This window comes from Felis catus, chromosome F1 (genome assembly GCF_018350175.1).
Source record: "Felis catus isolate Fca126 chromosome F1, F.catus_Fca126_mat1.0, whole genome shotgun sequence".
Taxonomy (NCBI): domain Eukaryota; kingdom Metazoa; phylum Chordata; class Mammalia; order Carnivora; family Felidae; genus Felis; species Felis catus.
Window position 1 is genome coordinate 65784263 of NC_058384.1, and position 21578 is coordinate 65805840.

Genomic DNA, 21578 nt, shown 5'->3' on the forward strand with positions numbered 1-21578 from the left:
AAGGACCGGGACCACTATTCCCTGTTTCTTTGCTCCCATTCCAGAAAAAAAAAAAAAAAAAAACCTGAGTGAATCTACAGGCTACATTGTCCAACACCTGGTTAAAAAAAATAATAATTAAAAAAAAAATTTGCACTTGGCCAAAAGAAAAAAGCATAATTTTTTCTAAGGGCAGATAATACTCAAATTGAAAGGTGGCCACAGTTGGAAATGGCCCAGATCTTGCAGCTGGCCGACCCTGCAATGGTCATAACGTGAAACTTACATGAACCTAACACTTTATTGTAATAATTGGACCTACAAATACTAAATAGAACTGGTTTTAAATCTATTATTTTATTTTATTATTTTAAATCTATTATTTCAAGCCATGTAATTTGCGATGGTATTTAAAACTCTTCAAACTGATGAGCCTTGGATTTCTTTTTTCATCTGAACCACTGTTGGTTTGTTTGTTTGTTTGTTTTTCCCTATGTATATGTGAATTATCTAGTGAACACAGAGCTTGTCTTCTGATTGGGAGAGCTGATTACTGTTAATTAAACCTTTTTTTTTTGCCCAGTGACCCAACTCATACTAGAATAAAAATCTCCCAGGGGCACCTGGGTGGCTCAGTCAGTCGAGCATTCGACTTTGGCTCAGGTCATGATCTCGCCATTCATGATTTCAAGCCCCGCGTTGGGCTCTGTGCTCTCAGCTCTGACCCTGGAGCCTGCTTCAGATTCTGTGCCTCCCTCTCTCTCTGCCCCTGCCCCACTCATGCTCTCTCTCTCTCTCTCTCTCTCTCTCTCTCAAAAATAAACATTAAAAAAAATTTTTTTAATCTCTTGATTTGTTCAAATTGTGTTTCATCACCCAAAGGAAAAACACTTATCATTAATTGTATGACTGTGCAAATTACATCATACAATTAAAACAGGGAACATGATTTTATATTTTTATATAACAACCATACTCTCTTCCCTGTGGAAAGTCCCCTGGCTCATTCCCTTAGTGTAATAAACGCTTATGTCTGTTACATTACTTTCCCGGGTGTGTGTATGTTTCAGCCCTTACAAGTGAAATTGTCTGTTCGTCCCCAAACCATCTGTGATGGTTCTATTTATTACTCCAATTATTCTGCTTGTGGAATGTAATTTGTCGTAGAACCTGGTGAAGTATGACTGCAATAAAGGTTATTCATTTCTAATACACCTAGATGGAGTATTCTGGAAAAATTAAGTATGAGCAAGAAAATAATAGAAGAAAAGGAAATCATGAAAATCTAGAAGTGTTATTTGCTCAGATTATTTTGCAAGTCTCTAAGTTCCTTTTCATCTGTAAATTCATGACAAGTTTTCTAATGAATTAGGGGTAGACTTCTGCTACATATGCTCTAAAGGGGCCAATGCTGAAAGTAACAGCCTTAACCCTAAGTGAAAATATTTATAAATATGTGTATATTTAAGCATTTGAGCCTACATAAAGCAGTTCAATTATATCAGCATCATTTTTTTTTTCCACTTTTCTGCACTGACAGACTTTTTTGAATTAATCAACCAACTGTCTGACCCTATTGGGGTCGGGTGAGAGAGTTTCTGTTTTGTGTTTTCAATGATGTAAAGACTTTTTTTCTTCTGGATGATACAGAGACATGATAAGCCAAAAAAGGGGGGGAGGGGCGCATAGTTGGTCAATTGTCCTTGAATGCTATTTAAGGCCATACAACCTTAGAAGTGCCCCAGGTCCAGGCGTGTTGGTAGTTACAGCCCTGTTTCCTCAAGTTGTAGCCCAAATTCACACATGCCTGGTTAGCCAGAAATTCGCCACTTCCTTCTTGAGGTTACTTAAGCTGGATTTTTCAGTAACCCGGGGACATTTAACAAGAGGGTCAGGGGGTGCCTGGGCGTCTCAGTCGGTTGAGCATCTGACTCTTGATTCCAGCTCAGGTCATGGTCTCACGGTTGGTGGGTCGGGGCCCCGCGTTCATTCTGCGCTCACAGTGCGGAGCCTACTTGGGATTCTCTCTCTCCTTCTCTCTCTGTCCTTCCCCTCCCCTCTCTCTCTCTTTCTTAAAATAAATAAACCTTAAATAGAAAAAAATAGAAACTAAAAAGAGAGAGGGTCCGAATGGTCTCCAGACAAAGCGGAGCGCAGGCGGGTTCGCTGTGCTGCGGGTCCCCTGCCTGCGCCGCGCCCTTCCCGAGCTGATGCGGCAGGACTGGGCAGGGCTGGTGCCCGCGCCACTGCAGCGGGCTTCCCGGGAGACGTGGCTCTTGGAAGGATGTTATTCCGCATCCCCCACATTAATGGAAGCTCCCGACACGTGTACTCCCCGGGTCCTAGCCCTGTCCCTCTTTAATTCACAGTCACAACCCTGCCCCGTAGCCGTTGGCATGACCCCCGCCAAGGTCCGGAGACGAGGGAACCAAGGCGCACAGATGGGGTTTCTTCCTCGTCCTGAAGCAAACTGGCTTTTGACCCAGAAGCGTGCGGCTTCACTTCTGTTTGGGTTCGAGTGTGCGGCCAGGATTTACCTTCTCTCCTCGCTCTAGCTGAGCCCTCAACTCACACAGGAACCCCTGAAAACGCGTCCTTGACTCCATCCCCGACGGCGCAGACTCCCTTATCTTTCTCAAATGAAACCTTGTAGCTCATCCCGACCAAACACTCCTGCCCGGGTCAAAAAGTAAAATAAAATAGCCTCAAAGTGAGAAATGGCTGAAGTGGGTCACCCGCAGGATCTGTCCGCAGCTTGCGAGGGGCAACCCCCGGGGGATGTTGACAGTCAGAAGCTGCGTTCTTTCAGGACTCAGGGCGCCCCTGCGGTTTGCTTGCCTGTTAGCCAGCCTGTTACCCCATTTCCAGTTGAAGCTGCTTCTCTGTTTTTCTTCTTCTGACCTAGTGTCTGCACACCTGCCCCTCAGATCCTCCCCCTGCAGACTTTCTTGTAAAAAACCAAAACCAAAAACCCACTTGGCCACAGTATTTTCACGAACATTTGAAACAAAATTGCAACCACCCTGACTTTGTGAATATTCTGGTTCCCAAACTGGTCTCTCCTCCAGGGCCACAACACCCCTGAAACTCACACTCCTTAGTGTTTGAAACACTTGCTGACTTACTTGTTAGTGCATTAGTGAATTTTAACACATGCTTGAGATAAACGTTTCTAAGAGATGGGGCACCTGCGTGGCTCAGTTGGTTGAGCTTTTTGGACTTTGACTCAGGTCATGATCTCAGCTTGTGGGTTTGGGGCCCGGGTCGGGCTCTGTGCTGATAGCCCGGAGCCTGCTTCGGATTCTGTGTCTCCCTCTCTCTCTCTCTGCCCCCCCCCCGATTGTGCTCTGTCTCTCAAAAATGAATAAATGTGGGGCGCCTGGGTGGCGCAGTCGGTTAAGCGTCCGACTTCAGCCAGGTCACGATCTCGCGGTCCGTGAGTTCGAGCCCCGCGTCAGGCTCTGGGCTGATGGCTCGGAGCCTGGAGCCTGTTTGTGATTCTGTCTCTCCCTCTCTCTCTGTCCCTCCCCCGTTCATGCTCTGTCTCTCTCTGTCCCAAAAATAAATAAATGTTGAAAAAAAAAATTTTTTTTTAAATGAATAAATGTAAAAACAAAATTTTTAAATGTTTCTGAGAGTTTTTTCAAGTATATTTCTCATGAGATCACATCCAAGTAATGCAACATGACCCGCAAAGACCTTTATTTCCAGTCTATTTTATGGCCAAGTGCTCCCTTAAAATTCTACGACTGTGCTTTTCAATCTCTCTGAGGCAAAAGACTAATTTCCCCCCAAATTTATTAGGTGCCAGCGACTTTGTAAAATACAATGAAAATGAATGATGTAAACTCGAAATCAAAAGGACGCACAAGAACTTTTCTTGTCTTACTGTTCGATTAACACACATAAAATTACTCAGTTGAATTGTTGTAAAATTTTCTAGGTATTTGCTTTCAGTTTCCACCCTTCTTTTGTCAGAGATAAGTAACAATGTTTCTTGCTCTCATCCGGTTCCTTCCACCCAGCTTTGAATGGCATTGCTGGTATTTCCAAAATACTTGGAATCCCACAACATTCAAAACTGAAGTATTGCCCATCTGTGGGCCTGTGATTTTTCGGCTTGGAGTCCCCCCACGAGTCAGCCAGCTCTCAGTTTCGGTGAAATCTCTACCACGTCTCTCGTAATCCAGCAGGAAAAAATGCCACTCCCTCCCTCCTGCCCCCAGCCCAGCCCACAGCACAGAGAAACTGCTTCTGCCTCGCAGCCCCAGCACTGGCTTCCAGCCCTCTGATCATACGGCTACCTCACTGCAGAGTATTTTAACAAACATTTCAAATTAAAAAAAAAATTTTTTTAATAAGGAGAGAGAGAGAATGGGGGAGGGGCAGAGAGAGGGGGAGACACAGAATCCCAAGCAGGCTCCAGGCTCCAAGCTGTCATCCCAGAGCCAGACGTGGGGCTCGAATTCACAGACCACGAGATCATGACCTGAGCCCAAGTTGGACGCTCAACCGACTGAGCCACATCTGATCCTCACCTGCTTCCTTGCCTAAGTTTGAATTTCAACCTGTTGATATGTGTACTTTTATTGTCCAGGGAGGTTCTTGTGTGTGCATGGAAAAACTCACTAAAATGCACACCGGCTTAAAGTCCGAATGGCTTGAAGCCCTCTTAGTGACAACATAAATACATCAAACTGTTTTCCCCAAACATTAAACCCTCTCAATCTTTCTATATTTAAGCATTAAATACACAACTAATTATGGAACAGAAAATATTTGAAATTAGTAAAATTAATGAAACCCTAGGAAGGCAAATCAAAGAGGAAAATTGCCTAGGAGTTTACATAAAATTGTGTTTAATAAAATGGTAGCACTTCGATTTGGTATTTATATTTTCTTCTGTAATAAAAATGGAGGAAGGAAATCACTAAGAATAAAAATATGAGTAAGAACAAGGATTAAAGAAATGAAGACTCAGCTGAGTATACCCGAGAATAAAAATCTAATTATTTTACCAGGGGGGTTTCAAGTCTGTAACTGCCATGCTGATTTTAATTTTTTTAATGAAATCATCATTCTTTAACTTGCGAGGAGCTATTACACTATCATTGTGGGGTATTTACTTAGTCTGTTAGCATTGGTTAAGTTTATACATTACAACATTCATTACAGTTATTATACAGAAGTTCCTAGTATTTAATATAACAGAAATTATAATTTGATAAAACATATTTAAAATAATATAATTAATATATTTCAGAGATATCTAAAATATGTCTCCAGGGATATGAAAACTGGGTTTGAAGAGTTACTTCTCCTTTTTAAAATTTTGACTCAAGGGGCGCCTGGGTGGCTCAGTCGGTTAAGCGTCCGACTGCGGCTCAGGTCATGATCTCGCGGTTCGTGAGTTCAAGCCCCGCGTCGGGCTCTGTGCTGACAGCTCAGAGCCTGAAGCTTGTTTCAGATTCTGTATCTCCCTCTCTCTCTCTGACCCTCCCCCATTCATGCTCTGTCTCTCTCTGTCTCAAAAATAAATAAACGTTAAAAAAAATTAAAAAAAAATAAAATTCTGACTCAATCATCTTGTTGGAACACACTTCCCAACTTTCTTAGTGCTTCGTTATTATGTGTGACCATCTACAATGATTAACTGTAGGACCCTTTTTCCACCTGGTTATTATGTGGCGATTATTATTGGTAAACAATCTTTCCTATATTTGATTTAGTGTATAGTTTTTCTGTGATAACCTGGCTTATTATGCCTTTTGTTCAGTCTTGCCTGTTTACACAAATAGACGTGCGCACAAATGAAACTATAATTAGTAGATATGCATGTATCTAACACTACCACTCATTAAAATCAATAAAAGGTTAAATACATACCATAATATTCAAACATATTTCGCTTTGTAACTAAACACATTTTTAAAATTTATTTATTTATTTTGAGAGAGAGAGAGCGTGCCCTAGCAGGGGAGGGGCAGAGAGAGAGAGGGAGAGGAGAATCCCAAGCCGACCCTGCATTGTCAACCCAGGGCCCAATGCGGGGCTCAAACTCACAAACCCCTGGTATCGTGACCTGAGCAGAAACCAAGAGTCGGAGGCTTAACTAACTGAGCCACTGAAGAGTCCCACTTTCATTTCACATTTTGAAAATCGTTGTTCTTCATTTAAAGAATATTGGTAGCCTACTTTTGTCTTGACACAGGAAATGGAAGTAACTACCTCTCCCATAGGAATTTCCTTTTTTCCCCCTTAAATGTAAAAATGGGTTCTGAAGCACATATGGCATTTCAGTGGTAAGCAAAGATGTCACTACTAATACATGGGTGATAGTTTTATTGTGATAGAGATTAAGAATACTTTCTACATCTTCGAACGTACTGAGTTCACACTGAGTTTATGTGAATCCCCCGTAACCTATACGATTTCCTTCACCGCAATGATGTAACTAGCCAATTTGGAACTATTAGCTGAGACAAAGAACTGGGAGGGAGTCATCGCCCTTGCCTCCACGTGGAACACCCCTCTGTACAGGCACCTGACAACTGGTTGGAGGCATTGGGTACCAGCAGCAGTGGAAGTCCCGAAGCTGTTCCAAGCAACCCCGTGGGCCACAGACAGTTAGCCAATGGGGGGCGTGAACTGGAGAGGGCAACTGGCTCGGTGCCACTTGGTAAGCAATGCTGAACAACGGTTTGTGAGCATGGGTGAGGCATACTTTCAATTAGTGCAGGTGCAGACAAGCAGACCAGGGTCACTGTGCTGTGAGTGGGCGCACAAGTGGGCGCCATTTTGTAGTCATCCAATGTTGAGGCCACACACCACCTGTGCTTACGAGTTCACCTCCCTTTACCGAACAGCTGCTCTTCATTCATTCTGAACTCTCCGACGACTTTCAGTCCCGGTGGAGTGGCCTGTGAGGCCCCTTTGTGATCTGACCCCAACTCACGGGCCTCACCTCCTGCCATGTTCCCCTATTTATTCCATCGTAGCCAGCCATGTGGGAGTTTCCAGGACACAGCCAGTACAACCCTGCTTTCGTCTCGTTCCTTTGCTTGGAATGAACGCGCTCCTCCCAGACACTGCGTGGCATGGTTCTTGTTCCTGTTTTAGGTCTTCTCCCCAAAGCCACCTTCTCAGAGCGGCCCATTCTGTCCACCATCTTTGCAATAATAGCCTATTTTCCCCTTTGATATCCTTCCCCAAATCAGTCTGGGATCCTACTAGATGTTGCTGTCTCCCATGAAGTATTTTTATTCGCTTACTGTCTGCCTCCCAGCCCTCCACTATCATGTATGTTCTATGTGTAAGAGACCCTGTGTCTCTGCTGTATGTCATTATTTATTATGAAGTAGGCTTCCAATAATTATTTGTTGAATGTGGAGTATAGTGTTTAAGCATGGGTTTGGGAGCAGAACTTACAATGCTTACTAGTTATGTGACCTTTGTCTCCTCCCCTATAAAATGGGAAGAATGGGGGCACCTGGGTGGCTCAGGTGGTTAAATGCCCGGCTTTGGCTCAGGTCATGATATCATGGCTCATGAGTGTGAGCCCCGCATCAAGCTGTCCACTGATGGTGCAGAGCCTGCTTTGGATCCTCTGTCTCCCTCTTTCTCTCTCTGTCCCCCAGCCCCAGCCCCCACTCTCTCTCTCTTGCTCAAAAATAAATAAGTAAACGTTACAAAATGATAACAAAATAAAGCGAAATGGGAATGACGGTGCCTACCTGAGAATTGTCGTGAGGATCGCGTGAGTTAATATGTATAAAACATGTAGGAGACTGTCTTCTCTCCAGCAGGATGCATTTAAATGTTTATTATTTTTCAATCAGTTTTAACCATACCATAAAATAGCTACTTCTCCTATTCGCTGTAAGAATTGAGCTTATGGTCAGTGTGTGGTCATTATCACATTATCAACAACGGGATTGTTAAATTACATTACATTTTGTTCACACTTGGACCAAGGTCATGGAAAGGGGAATGGCATGTAAGAGAAGTCATAAAGAAGGTTTTGCTGCCTCACCGTTCAGGAACAATGATGAGGCAAAGAGAAGAAAGTTTAGATCTTAGGAACCAACAAATGGCGGGCCCATTTACAGAAGAAAGTGAGAGAGGGGGAGGAGTCAACAAAGAAAAGATCATAAACTAATTTTAATTCCTTAGGGGCAAAGGCCAAGTCCCCAAAATCTATAGGTCCCTCCTGTGGGTAACCCGAAGAAGCCTTCAACATGGCCTCTCCCCCGAACGCAGGCTCCAAAGCAGGTTGTGCACAAATATCTTTCTTCCCCCGCAGGGGATATTCTTGGAGCCTGGATCTCTGTCCCGCTTTACCTCACTCCACCTAATCAAGTGGTGCACATGCTGAGCTTTCTCCATGCATTAGGTGAAAGATGGCAGACAAGCATCCTCTCAGTCATGGTTGACCAAGGGCATAGGACTCCTGAGCTCCGCCAGGCCTGGCCCAGCATGTACCGATCCCTCCCGTCCTACTGAAGCTCCAACGATCGCTACCACTTCTGGAGAAGTCAGTAACAACCCAGAGTAGCGCCTTCATTTTCTTTTTTCAAAAGATCACCTAGTGTTTCTACTGCATTTGTGTGCATAACAGAATACAGTAAGCTCTGGGTTTGTACCAACAGCAAAGCAGATTTCCTTCCTGGTTTCATAGCTCACGGGATGGAAAGTGTTATCCTGAACTGTTGAAAACACCACCCTGGCCCTTTATAGAAATAAGCTTATGTTCCAGGGTTTCAGCCAGAATGACATGGTTAACAGTACTAGGTGACAACTCTCGTCTGGGGTGATTTAGTGGCACACTTTGGTCTTGGATACTAACTATATCCTCACCCTGTAGCTCAAATTCTATTAAACTACCCAGCCCAAAGGTCTACACCACAGGGATGACACAGAGATTTTCTGACAACCTCCTGAACCAATCCTTAAAACGTCTCTAAATCCTGGCATTTCTGGCCACGTGGTCATATACCCTCAGGGCCCTCTTTGAACCCACTTATGCCAATTTGGGGGAAGAAGATGCATGTGCATAGGTGGCCCAGATCCGTCTTCTTTGGGGGTATATCTTGTGCCTCACCCAAATATACACTCACTTCTCAACTACAGTATCTTGTGAGAAGTAGAGCGAAGACATGTTAGGGTATCATGTTCAGGAACCCAGAGTTTCCTGAAAATTGTTGTGTTCCACAATCATCCTTCCCTAAGAGATTCCCTCAGCCTCACTACAATTCAGCAGCAGAGAAACCCAGAGCAAACCTTTGTAGTTAACGGGGGTCTTTGCCTACAGTATAAAGGACTCTGACCAGATTTACTGATGTCTCCTCCTTCCTTCCTTCCTTTCTATCGGCATTTTAGGGTCTAGCCACACTTATAAAGACTTATATAGCCTGAAAGAAAGAGAGAACTTCCAGTGACCGTATTGCCACAATATGTAATATATCTTACCACGATATCAATTTGCACAATATCAATGATCAACCTGCATCCTTCAGCGACACCAGCGCAATGGAAACATGTCAGTTCCTGAAAACCTATGGCCGAAATAGGGAACTGGCGTCTCTAAGATGTTTCCTGGAAAGCCAAAGTTTATACCATTTGTTCACTCAACAAAAATAATTTTAGTCGCCCACTATATGTCTAGCTACAATCTAGGCATTGTGACACACATGTGATCAAGACAGATAATACACATGATGTCACAGTGCTCACATTTTAGATGGCAAGGACACTAAGTACCTAAAAGCAAATGAGAGAATTGCAGCCAACTCCAGTATTCAAAACAAATAAAGAACGTTCAACTAGAATATGCTGGAGATAGAGTGGCCACCTTGACCACACTGACCGCAGAAGTCCTCTCCATGAAGGCGCTGCTTGAGCTCAGAGCCAACAGCTGTCCCAAAATCATCCGTAGGAGATCACGGTGAATGAAGAATGTCCCAGGTGGAGGAAAGAGTAACTATAACAGCTTTGGGCTGAGAAAAAGCTTGGCTCAAAGGAAGGACAGAAAGAAGAAATGTGTCACGGAGGCACAACACACAGTTGGGTGAAGATTGGGTGAGAGGCCAGGCAAGTTAGCTCGAGGCATCATAGGAGTTGAAGAATTATTGTGACCACAAAATTAGAGTAGTGGGGAGTAGTCCTCCCAGATAGGAAACATCAGAAATACAGTAAGACCTTGGTTTGAGAGCATAATGTGTTCCAGAAACATGCTTGTAATCCAAAGTGCTTGTATATCAAAGTGAATTTCAAGAACCAATGGCTCAGTTGTAATCATGTGATGTTGTGGCGTCCTGTACTATTCATATTGCAAGACATCACTCTTTTATGAAGTTAAACTTTGTCAGAAATGTTTGCTCACCTTGTGGAACAAGTCACTAGCAATCCAAGGTTTTACTGTATATTTATTTGCACCGTGCACTTGAGCTAGAAACTGACAAGTCCTTACATGAGCCTCTTCATTTCAATAGAGGCCACCGCCTATGGCCTTCTGCCATGTGAGGGGAAACTTGAAGTTCATCACAGAGGGCTCCAAACAGCCCTGTGAAATTCTGCCTTCCTCCCCAGACACTTGGTGTATAAGCCGTCTGAGCATGCGATGCAGAAGGTGATGGCCTGACCCTGAGACCTTGTTCATGGGTAAGAGTACAGCCTGGGCGCAGGGTCACAGAACCCTGTCTCTTAACTTGAAAATGCCCCATATAAAGAGAGACATGTGTCCACTAAGAAATCTGCACAATCTGCTCAATTACCTATGGGAAGGTGTCGGCCGGACATCTGCATGAACTCAGTGCCTGAACAGCTTCCCGCATCCCAACAGGCTCGGCCACAGGGGTCTCAAAGTAAGTAGATAATTTTAAAATCCGTATTTTAAAAAGTGAGGGGAAAACTGTAAATAACAATGACAATAATTATAAACCAAACTAATAAAGAAAACTAAACACGTAGTGTCTGATCACTCCCTTCCTTCTCTACCTTGGCTCTGCCCATCCTCGGTCCCCATGTCCTCTTACTGACCGACCACTCAAAGTAGGAATTTCTTCCCTGGGTACATACAACACGAAGACACACGTAGTCACAACACAGTCTCTGAGAAATGGGAACCGCAGGCCAGCCCCGCCCTCATTCTGACGGGAGACATCTCCCGTGTTATTATTTTCTTGAAAAATCTCTGAAGACGCACACACACCCCAATCACTGTGAAGTCTAGAGCCCTCGCCTGCCTCCCTCAGCTTTGGTGCGAGACACAGGGAGACAGAAGGAGTTTTAATAAGAACACGGCCAGGCGATGCAGTGATGTCAAAGGGGAATAGATTAAGAAAGCATCATTCAACTTGACAATGGATTCATTTCAATCAACATTTACTGACAAACATCTTGCTCTAAACCAGCTACATGATTTGTGGGGCCAATACAAAATGAAAATACAGTCTCTCCAAGTTTTACTAAGGATTTCAAGACTGCAGCGCCCACGGAGCGGGCCCTGAATTTTGGTCACAGGTACCAGTACAAACACCTGTATCCTGCTTTCAAGCAACTGAGAAAAACAAAAAACAAAAAACAGAAAAGCAAAAGCCTCAGTAATCACTGTTCAGAGCAGGAAGAGATGAACGTATTTGGGTCCATCTTTCCGATCTTGGAAGATCTTTCAGTTGGGCAATCTAGGGAAACTTCCATGAGAAAGAAGCTTCTAAATTAGAGTTTGAAGAACCCAAAGCAATGAAGACACGGCCAATGCAGAAAAAGATATTGCTGGCAGACGGGAAAAAGCAAAACATGAAATAAAATAAAGATTTGTGAAGGGGTCAAGATGCCCGCCACTATAAGCCTTTTTTAATCAAAATTATGCTTTGTTTGTAGGTATGAACCATGCGTAAGAAGCAGCAGAAACGGGTTTTCTGTGGGAGGGAAAGCTAATGTCGCCAGAGTGGGTTTAGGCTTGCTTTCAGTTTCTTGAAAAGTCTGTTCTTGATCCAGGATTCCCGGGGCACGTGGAGCTGGCGTCCAGAAGTTCCGGGTCCCCGGGCGCTGGCCGCTGCGGCGGAGTCAGGACTGGGTGCACCGGGCGCCACGGCTTTCCCGTTTGAGCTGTAGGACAGGAAGAGGGTGTTGATCCCGATGAAGGGAAATCCGAGAGAAAGAGGGGAGGATGGGGGCAAGAAGAATGGGTTGACAAGAAGGGGACGAGACAGCAGGAGAAGAAGAGGTTCACCTGAGCCTTTTAAGCCGGGAGCACAGGACCAGCAGCAGGAGCAGGGTGACCAGCACGGCGAGACACATCAGTGTCAACGGGGCCCATTCTCCACCTCGTTGGGGGCAAGACAAGGACGTCAGTCACAGGCCCGGCCACCGTGGATGCCACTCATTCCACGGGGCCGCGGGGGCGCGGTCCTTCCTGAAACTTCCCCCTGCATTTTCTGGAGCTCTCAACTCAGCTCCTCCCACGTCTGTGCCCCTATCGTCCTGCCACATCTCTTCCCCCAAATCGCCAGGTCCTTCTTTGTCTCTCTAGTGCCTCAAATTCTCCACTTCCGTTTTGCTTGGAATTTCACAGCAGCCTTTCTCGGCCCGTGTTTGGGTCCATCCTCCTGCTTCTGTTCTCCTGCGCGTGGCGTCCCCGCCTGTCTCCCAAGCACCTCACTCAGCGGCCCCAGGACCCGGGGACGACTGTCACTTCCCAGCCAGGCCCCGGCTCCTTCTCACCCCAGTGGATGATTATGTCCTGGCCTCCTAGGCTGCTGTGCTTGACTCGGCAAGACAGGCCGGCCGCCTGCCCGGCCGCCACGTCCAGGGTCACCCGAAGATACCACGTGTCGTCAGCGTGGGGCAGGACGTCGCCTCGCCGGCTGCCCCGTTGCTCCTGGTCACCCCGCATCCACATGACCCACACGGGCTTCGGGTGGAAGCCGGACACGTGGCACACAAGGAGGAGACGGCCAGGACCGGGACTGGGGCCAGTGGACAGCCAGGCCTCGGGCTTCACTAGAGAGAAGATAAGGAGACGTGGATCTTAGGGGGCACCTGGGACCGAGCTGAGCGACTCAGTGGTCGTAGCAGGTGGATTGATCACTTCCTTCTCTCGTCTGGGAAACGACCTGAACCCCACGTAGCCCACTCTCTAGCCTCTTGTCATACGTTTCGAAGGGACGGTAAAGAGTGCAAAGTCCCATAGGAAGCTCTAAGCCCTGGGGATGCTCACCTTGTCGTCCCAGCTCGGACTTCCCTGCTTCAAGGATTCCCGCCAGAAACCGGGGGCAGGTGTGGCTGAGAAGGCTCAGCACGATCTCCTTAATATCTCGGTAGCGGTTGAGCACGGCACAGACCTTCTGAGCCCGACTCCCCGCTCCTGGAGACGGCTGCCAGGAGTTTCCTTGGAAACTCAGGAAGTCTGAGCCTTGATAGGCCCCGTTGAAGAAGCTTCCCGAGGGCTTCCCAGCGCGCCATGTACAGCCAGCTGACACCTGGAGCTCGAAGGGGTCTGGGGGTGGACAAGGAGGACAGAACCTATGTGGAAAGTGTCCCAGGGAGGAAGCATAAGCCGTCTAGAAGTAAAGGGATTCAAGGGAAGGGGAATCTGGTGGGGAATCACACGGCACACTGGAGTTGGGTCGGGGAAGGGAGGGCAGTTGTGGGAAGAAAACGTGAAGGTGAGAAGGTCTTGAGGAATGACGAACGTGCAGGTGCCTGATGGGAAGGTGCTGGAAGTTGGGGGCTGGGCTGGGAGGGCTCACTTGGAAGGGGTTAGATACACCCGGGCCTGGTGGACTCTCAGGCCAGAGAGAAAAGAGGGCAGAGTTCTGGCTGGGAAAGTCTTCTGAGGTTGGGGGGTGGGGGGTGGGGGGTGGGGATGGGAGGGGTGTAGGGCAGAAGATCACAAGGAGACAGCCATCCAAGGAACCAGAACGCAAAGGGGGGTGCGGTGGTGGGACGGGCTGTGTCCTTGCAAGGCGTCAGGTGCATACGCTGGGGGGCACAGAAGGGAGAGCATGAGCCCCCCCCACACCCCCGGGGGGAGGGGGCAGGGATAGGGAACAAGTCTGGAAGGTCGGAGGAGGTCGGAGCCCCTCTGCAAGGGGGCCGGAGCCTTGAGGCAAATCCCAGCTGGGAACCCCGAACTCACATTCGAACTGGAACTCGTGTGCAAAGGCCTGAACCTCAATGGTGAAGCCGTGGAAGTAGAGCCGGAACAGGCTCTGGAGGTTGTTCAGCTCCTGGGTGCTGAAGTTCCCCCGCGACCAGGGCCACAGGAAGCGGATGGTGCCCAAGGCCGTGTCCCAGCCGTGCGTCTGCACGTCGCCCAGCCAGCCCGAGCCCTGCGAGTGTGCCCAGCTGTGGTTGGCAAACGAGGAGGCCTGGAGAACGTGGAAGGACAGCGGCTCCTCTGTGGCCGGACCAGGGGGACGCGGGGCCTGGGATGCTGGGGATGGGGATGGGGATGGGGGGGGAGGGATGGAGACCGTTGCACGGATGGCACGCACTCCCTTACCCCAGCCGCTCCCCGGGCCAGCCAGCCCTCCCCAAAGCCAGAAGGAGAGAGCGAGGTGGGGCAAGAGAAGGTGTCAGGAGCCAGCCTGGGACGCGACGCCCAGGGCATCTTGTGGGAGCACAGGCCCCACCCGCAGGGCCCCCCAGAAGGTCACCCTGCAGCCCCCGGCCCCCGGGGTCTTCCCAGGACCCTTCCTACCCCCGGTGCCTGCTGCATGGTGGAGAAGAAGTCCCTGGAAAGTCAGGAGCAGCGGGAGCAGCATTGCGGCGCGGCAGGAGAAGGATGCCTCAGCAGGACCCGGGTGGCGCTGCCCTCCAGGCCCTCCCGCCTTCATCTGACTTCCCCTGCCGCCCGCACAGGCAACCCTCACCCTCTGCCCACTTCCCTGTCAGAGAAACCCTCCCGCCTCCCCACTGTGGGCCCACGGGGCTCTCATTTCCCCTCCCTCTCTGCCACTCTCTGGCTTCCAGATTTTTCTCCCCGAGTTCCCCACCCCTGGGCACAGCCACCGTCACGGGACTCCAGGCTGCAGCCTGTGGTCCCGCTGGAGAACGTAGACCTTTCTGGCCTTGCAGAAACCCAGGCCACACTTGGGCTCTCTGTGCCCCCCCCCTCGCCCACCCCCGTGGAGAGAGGGCATGGCAGGTGATCTGAGCGGCCGTGGCCTCCAGCCCCTTGTCCTGCGGCTGCAGCTTCTCCCTCTTCATGACCCCCGACCCCCGTCTTCTGTTAACCCCGGTTTCCCCTCTCCAGTCTGCTCTCGCATCTCTTGCTGTCCTGCCGCTCTCCCTTTCTGTCTCCACCTTCTGCTCTTCCCAAGCCACTGTCAGAAGACACAGGGCACCTCGGGTGCAGCTGTACCACCACCATGAAGAGGGGCATCAGTGCCAATGCAGGCGACCCAGTCACCTAAGAGAAGGCCCTCGTGCTCGGCTTCTGCCATCAGACCATCGGTGGCTGTTGATGGGGGTCTGAGGGTGGGCTGGCCCTGGCACTGGGGAGTGAGTGGCTCTGGAGGGAACACACAGGGGCCTTGGAGCCCTCCCACACTCCCGATTAGCCTACAGGTCTGTGGCAAGCCTCACTCTGGGTGTGAAGGGCTCTCGGCTCATGGCCTGGGAGCACTGGTGATCCCTGGGAGGAGTCTGACGAGGGCAGGGAAGGAACGCTAGGGGCCTGGCGTGTTACTGGGAGAACTGACTACTGTGTGCGGTCTCTGTTTCTGTTGCCTGCATCGATGCTTGCTGGGGCAGCCTGGAGGCAGTTGGAATTCTGTTCCTCTGTTTGGTTTTCCTATATTCGCCAACTGACTTTGTGTCAGAGCCCAGCTGGGGCCAAGAAATGTGCCAGGCACAAAGATGTTGGAGATAGAAGTCCTTTGGAGAAAACAAAACAAACGCAACCTAAAAGCTCTACTTTTCTTATAGAGAGGACCAGAGAATAGTCGCCAATGATTGGAAAAGGCCCCCCCACACACACCCCCCTTTCATCCTGGTATTATTTCTGAATTCTAAGGGTGAAGAAAAATCTGGCAAAGTTTCAGACAAAATGCTCACTACTTTCATAGAAGAATCGTCCTGGCTTCAGATACATCACACGCAAGGCCATGGGGAAATACTTCAGAACTCTGAGGTAATAAGATCACCCAAAAGTTTTTTTTTACTGAGGTAAATTACCATTCTCTGACAAGGCCAAAGTCAACCCATATTTGAACACTCAAAAACGCAAAAATTATGCCACGTACTCCTTTCATAAAACCAGTTGTCTGAGTAAAACCACAATCAACCTGAATGGAAAACCCAAGAAATCATGCAAGACATACCAGTGTCAAAGTGTGTTAAAAATATATACTGAACGTTAAATAATTGCTTAAAACATGATTGCAAAACTTAACACCTCCGTGGAATATTTCAGAAAAAAAGTTGGTAATAATCAAAGGATCGAGTTCCATATTCCCTCACCAAAACTGGGACAGAGAGATGAAAAGAAAGAGAGAAACAGGCTTATTTCAAATCACATCTACTGGCCGAGAGCACAGTGCAAAATGGAGTCAGAAAAGTTGGGGAAATCATGACGTTTATGGGAAACTAGATTGCGTCGAGTGGCAGGGAGCACGAACTCTTAGCTCCTAGTCCCGAGACACTTAAAATGTTGAAAAAATGTATGTGAGGAGAAGACACATAAATCCATTATCATGCTGGAAAATGGTGAAAAGGCCCAGCTTCCGAAGAGAAACTTGAAAGTCCTTCGAAAAAGAAAGCAAGAGAAAGGGGTGCAACGTGCCAAGCCCAAGACACATGCGGAAGAAACACAACACACCCGGAAGAACGTGTCTGCAAAACGTAACAAACACAGGACTTGATCGTACTTGACAGAGAATTCCTAACACCAGCTTTCTTGAGCCTTCCTGCTGGAGAAGCACTTGGTCGTAGGACAGTGACCCAGGACCTGCTCTCTTAGCAGAGCCAAGTGTCTGCCCCGGGGAGGCGCAGGGGCACCGCACAAGCCCGTCAGGGACAAGGGTAACTAGACCCCCCCATCAGCATCTCCTTTGTTCTCTCAAGAACCCCGAAGATCTGTTGCATCACAAACGCAGCAAAGTGGAAATTGGTGGGGTGTAATCTGAGTAGCAGCCTCCTCGTTCTATGGAAGGTCAGGTGGATCTGACAAGTGCATTTTAAATTTTATCGTAGGGGCGTCTGGGTGGCTTAGCCGGGTAAGTGTCCCACCCTTGCTTTCGGCTCAGGTCATGATCTCACGGTTCGTGAGTTTGAGTCCTGCACTGGGATTCTCTTTCAGTCTCTCTGCCCCTCCGTCTCCCCCGCCCCCCACCGCCCCACCACAATAAATAGACATTAAACAAATTTTAATACATTTTATCTTAAAAAATAAAAATGTAAGATCCTAGGGGCGCCTGGGTGGCTCAATCGATTAAATGGCCAACTTCGGCTCAGGTCATGATCTCACAGTTTGTGAGTTCCAGCCCCACGTCAGGCTCTGTGCTGACAGCTCGGAGCCCGGAGCCTGCTTCAGATTCTGTGTCTCCCTCTCTCTCTGCCCCTCCCCCACTCACACTCTGTGTGTGTCTCTCTCTCTCTCTCAAAAATAAAATAAACATTAAAAAAAATTTTTTTAAGTGTAAGAGCCTACGTATTTCTGCTAAATAGTAATGAAGAGTGTATTTGCCTTACCACACAGTAGCACGTACTAGAAAGTTAGCGTCAACACAGATGTATAGAAACGTGTTCCATGAGACAGGTGGGTACTACAGCTTGGGCACCAAAGGGCAAAAGGAGCCAAGCCAGCAGTCGTTGGTTGGTAAGTCCCTAGGACGTGTGCCTCACTGAAGATCTGTCTTGTTTCTCCAGCAAGGGAAGGATTTTGAATGCGACAGGGATGTGGTTGAATGGCATTTAGGAAAGTTCCCTAAACCCCAATGAGAGTCACAGGAGAGTGTATCAGGGCCTGAGGCCACCACGATGGCAGAGGATGTCAGTGACCTGAACACAGGCAGGAAGAGTGAGTATGGAGAGGCGCGGGGATAATAGAGATAGCCTGGGGGTGACAGGATTAACCAAACCGGGGATGTGATCGGGAGGAGGGAGATAGTGCCATTCACGAAGGCAGACGACACAGGTGTGACGGACCGTGTGGAGGTGCACAGTTCAGTCTGGGGCATGTGGAGACTGAGGCTCGGGACGCAGGTGCTGGGGCGGCTCACAGCGTATGCCTTGTTGCACGGGGCGGTTTCGGACCTCACAAGACCTGCTGACCGTGTGCTGCCATCCAAAGAGGTGTAGATGTCTAGAAATCTGTCCCTCTTTCAAATTATGTCTTGAAGTTAAATTTAATGAGTGTTATTATCTGTGTCTTAGAAGATCTTTTAAGTCTCGGGGCGCCGGGGTGGCTCAATCGGTCAAGCGGCCGACTTTGGCTCAGGTCAAGATCTCACACTTCCTGGGTTCGAGCCCCGCATCGAGCTCTATGCTGACAGCTCGGAGCCTGGAGCCCGCTTCAGATTCTGTGTCTCCCCCTCTCTCTGCCACTCCCCTGCTCACTCTCTCTCCCTCTCTCCCTCTCTCTCTCAAAAGTAAACATTAAAAAAAAAAATTAAAAATAAAAAAAAGAGCAGGAAAGCAAGTTATCACCTCCTTGTCCTGGTAGAGTTTAGTGTGAATAAAAAGACTCATACAAATAAATCTACCTCTGAGAGGTTAGAATGACATGCCAACCCCCCGTGTTATGAGTAACTGTACTAATTTGAGGGATTTTAGGATCACTTACAAAGTAAAATGAAGCAAAAATAAGTTAGAGATAAACCAATTTCAACATCCCACTGGAACTCACAGTTATGATGAGGGAGCACAAGCTAGCCCCCCCCCCCACCCCCAGGAGGGATTTGTGACATTCCTCAGGCTCTCCCAGCTGCCCAAGAACAAAGGAAAGAGGGGAAAATGGTTAGCTGACAGAGGTCACAGTCATGGGGGACAGGAGTCTCCATCAGTTCACAAATATCTTAGTAAATTACAAGAGAAAGGCGATCGTATCAATAGCCAAATCTCCAAGAACTTATAGACTCAGTTCCCTGGAGCCCCAACATCACCCTCCCCTCCATAGTGTTGTGGGGAACAAAGACAAGAAGGAAATGGCAAGCGAAATTAAATTTCTTTAGGACCTGCATGCAGCCCATTGACAAATACTTGAGGCAAATGCAGAGGGTAACATTTCTCCAGGAACCCCCTCTGGTCTTAATGTTGATGCTTCACTAGAGGGAGACCAACCTTAGCTTGACCACAGCAAGGCCCCGGGCATCGTAAGAGTCCTCTTTAGCAGATGAAGGTCCTTCTGGAGGCCTCCCTTTGGCCTTTCTTTCCCCCAACTCCATAATAGGTAACTACTCACTCCTCACAACCCCAGTGCAGCCCTTCCTGCCCAGGGGTCCTGTCCCCATACTTTAATAAAATCACCTTTTTTGCACCACGGACATCTCAGGAATTCTCTGTTGGCCCTCAGCTCGGGGCCCCACCACCACTCCAGAACCTCATCAATTACATGGGTGAAAATAACCACAAACCAGTCTGCAATTTGAGGGTTGCCAAATCCACAAGTCACAGCAATGGACCGAGCACAGCAGAAGTAAATTCCTGTTAGCAATCCAACAACAGTTAACAAAACTATCAAGGAGATTTCCTCTAAACTGAAATCATGCAGGAGGTAAGTTCCGCAGGAAAACTATCTGACATTAATTTTATTTTGGGGCTACATAAAATGGTATAATTATTTCCTCCTCGCTTGACAAAATTTCCTTAGTGTGTAACCACAGTTTTTGACTAAAAACACTTACTGTTTGTGGCCAGGTCCCTTTTAAGAAGAAATTTCCCCTCCTACACTTCAGTCTGTCCCTCAAACTCCCAGATCCCTTTTGTTAACCTTCTTGCCCAAACTGAAACATTCCCTTGAAGCCATAAGATGTGGCTCTAGACAAATTAATCTTCCTAAGTAAGAAAATGGTTGGAGGGCAGCAGCGGGAATCACCTAGAATTGATTTAAAATAGCATTTGGGAATACATTTGTGGGAACGTTAAGTCTACTCTGGAAACTCTGCCAACATCTGATGACCTTCCTGTTTTTCCTGCAAAGAAGTCTGATTTACAACTTCAGTGATTTTGGAATCAGCAATGCAAACTTAAGAAAACGTTGACAGAAAGTATAAAATAACATCAATTCTTACTGATGTCTGTCGCCACCCACAGTTTTGTGTAACAAAATCTCATCTTTCCATCCTGAGGGGCTGCCTTTCCGTCCCAGCTACAAGAGGAAGGTGGACCAGGGTGCAGACTGCCCTAGATGGTCACTTAGCTAAGCCTTTTCTGAGCCTTCTTTACCTATAAGGTATCAGCAAACGCTTAATCTTCTAGCTGCCCACACAGCCAGCTCCTTCCGATGGCTAATTTCCAGGAGGTTTATGGCTTACGGCTCTTTTCCTCCCTAATCTAATTCTAAAGCCCAGGGACATTTTCTCTCGGAGTCTGCTTCTTTTTCAAAGAGAGTCCCCTAGATAGCAATTCCATTCACATGAACTGAGGAAGCCGACATTGTCTCGGGTAACCGCAGTTAAAAGGACACGGAAAGGACCCTGGCCGTATTCATCCACATGGCTCAGATCACTGCCCTTACCTCTTGGTGCTGTGCCTTCAGGTCTCCCGAGAGCATGGTGGTGATTTTCTGTGAGCTCACCAATGTGTCCGTGTAGCCCCCACATTTTGCAAACCTGGGCGCAAGCTCCTCAGCCGCATCTCCCTCGGTCACCACCTGTCATGTGCCAAGACAGTGGTGGCCATTGACACGAACTGGGCTCACATGCTCCAAAGGACAGTACACCGTGAGGCCCTCCAAGTGCTCACTTCAAAGGGAAATCCGTCTTTCTCTGCACTTTCAGTTGCATTCTATTGATGCATCTTAAGAAGTCTTAGGTTATGCCAAGCACATCTTACAGCAGTGGTCTCTAATAGAACTACTTTCACAATGGCCGTGTTCTGCTCTGTGCTATCTAGGACGCCACGTTATCTGATTTCACTCTGGAAAGTGCAGTTTTAGGGTCTAAAGTACAAAGTAAGATTTTGCAGTTTTTATCCACATCGCTATGGCTTTCAATGATTCAAAGGTGTCCAGCTCACAGAACAACAAGACCTTCCCCTCACATCTGAATCCTGAATCCTGCCACTGTTCAGCCCAAACTGGAGCCCCCTGAAGACAGGCATGGGAACTGATGAGGGGCCATAAGGCAGGCTGAAGGCAAAGCACGAGCTAGCACACCCTCCCCGTCAGGTGGGAGGCACATGACATTCCTCCGGCACTCCCAGCTGCCCAAGAACAAAGGAGAGGAAAGAAAACAAATGGTTAACTGACAGAGATCACAGTCATGCAGGAGACTCCATCAGTTTGCAAATGTCTTAGTAAATGACAAGAAAAAGGCAATCTTATCAATAGCCGAATCTCCTGGAACTTATAGACTCGGTTCCCTAGAGCCCCAACATCACCCTCCCCTCCATAGTGATGTGGGAACAAAGGCTAGAAGGAAGTGGCAGGTGAA

The 21578-nt window shown here is 47.9% G+C and overlaps 1 protein-coding gene across 2 annotated transcripts; it reads right to left on the minus strand.

The window, feature by feature from the left end:
- Nucleotides 1-11344: 11344 nt before the first annotated feature.
- On the minus strand, nucleotides 11345-15090 carry LOC101098516 (T-cell surface glycoprotein CD1e, membrane-associated). 2 transcript variants are annotated; one of them, XM_006943058.5, is made up of 6 exons: nucleotides 14684-15090; nucleotides 14120-14416; nucleotides 13199-13477; nucleotides 12703-12981; nucleotides 12212-12305; nucleotides 11345-12087 (listed from the first exon to the last, which is right to left on the minus strand). In XM_006943058.5, exons 1-6 carry the CDS (start codon nucleotides 14817-14819, stop codon nucleotides 11913-11915), a joined length of 1260 nt encoding a protein of 419 aa, XP_006943120.4. In that variant the 5' UTR covers nucleotides 14820-15090; the 3' UTR covers nucleotides 11345-11912. The 2 variants fall into 2 exon arrangements, with proteins under 2 accessions (XP_006943120.4, XP_044904897.1); XM_045048962.1 differs by lacking the exon at nucleotides 14684-15090 and having other exon boundaries at nucleotides 13199-13503; nucleotides 14120-14229.
- Nucleotides 15091-21578: the final 6488 nt, after the last annotated feature.

Coding starts and splice junctions, on each gene's coding strand:
- LOC101098516 (XM_006943058.5), bottom strand. CDS start 14,819: ATGAAGGCGGGAGGGCCTGGAGGGCAGCGCCACCCGGGTCCTGCTGAG. Junction 14,417..14,683: donor CCATGCAGCAGGCACCGGGG/GTAGGAAGGGTC, acceptor CCCCATCCCCAG/CATCCCAGGCCCCGCGTCCC. Junction 12,982..13,198: donor GTCCGAGCTGGGACGACAAG/GTGAGCATCCCC, acceptor TCTTCTCTCTAG/TGAAGCCCGAGGCCTGGCTG.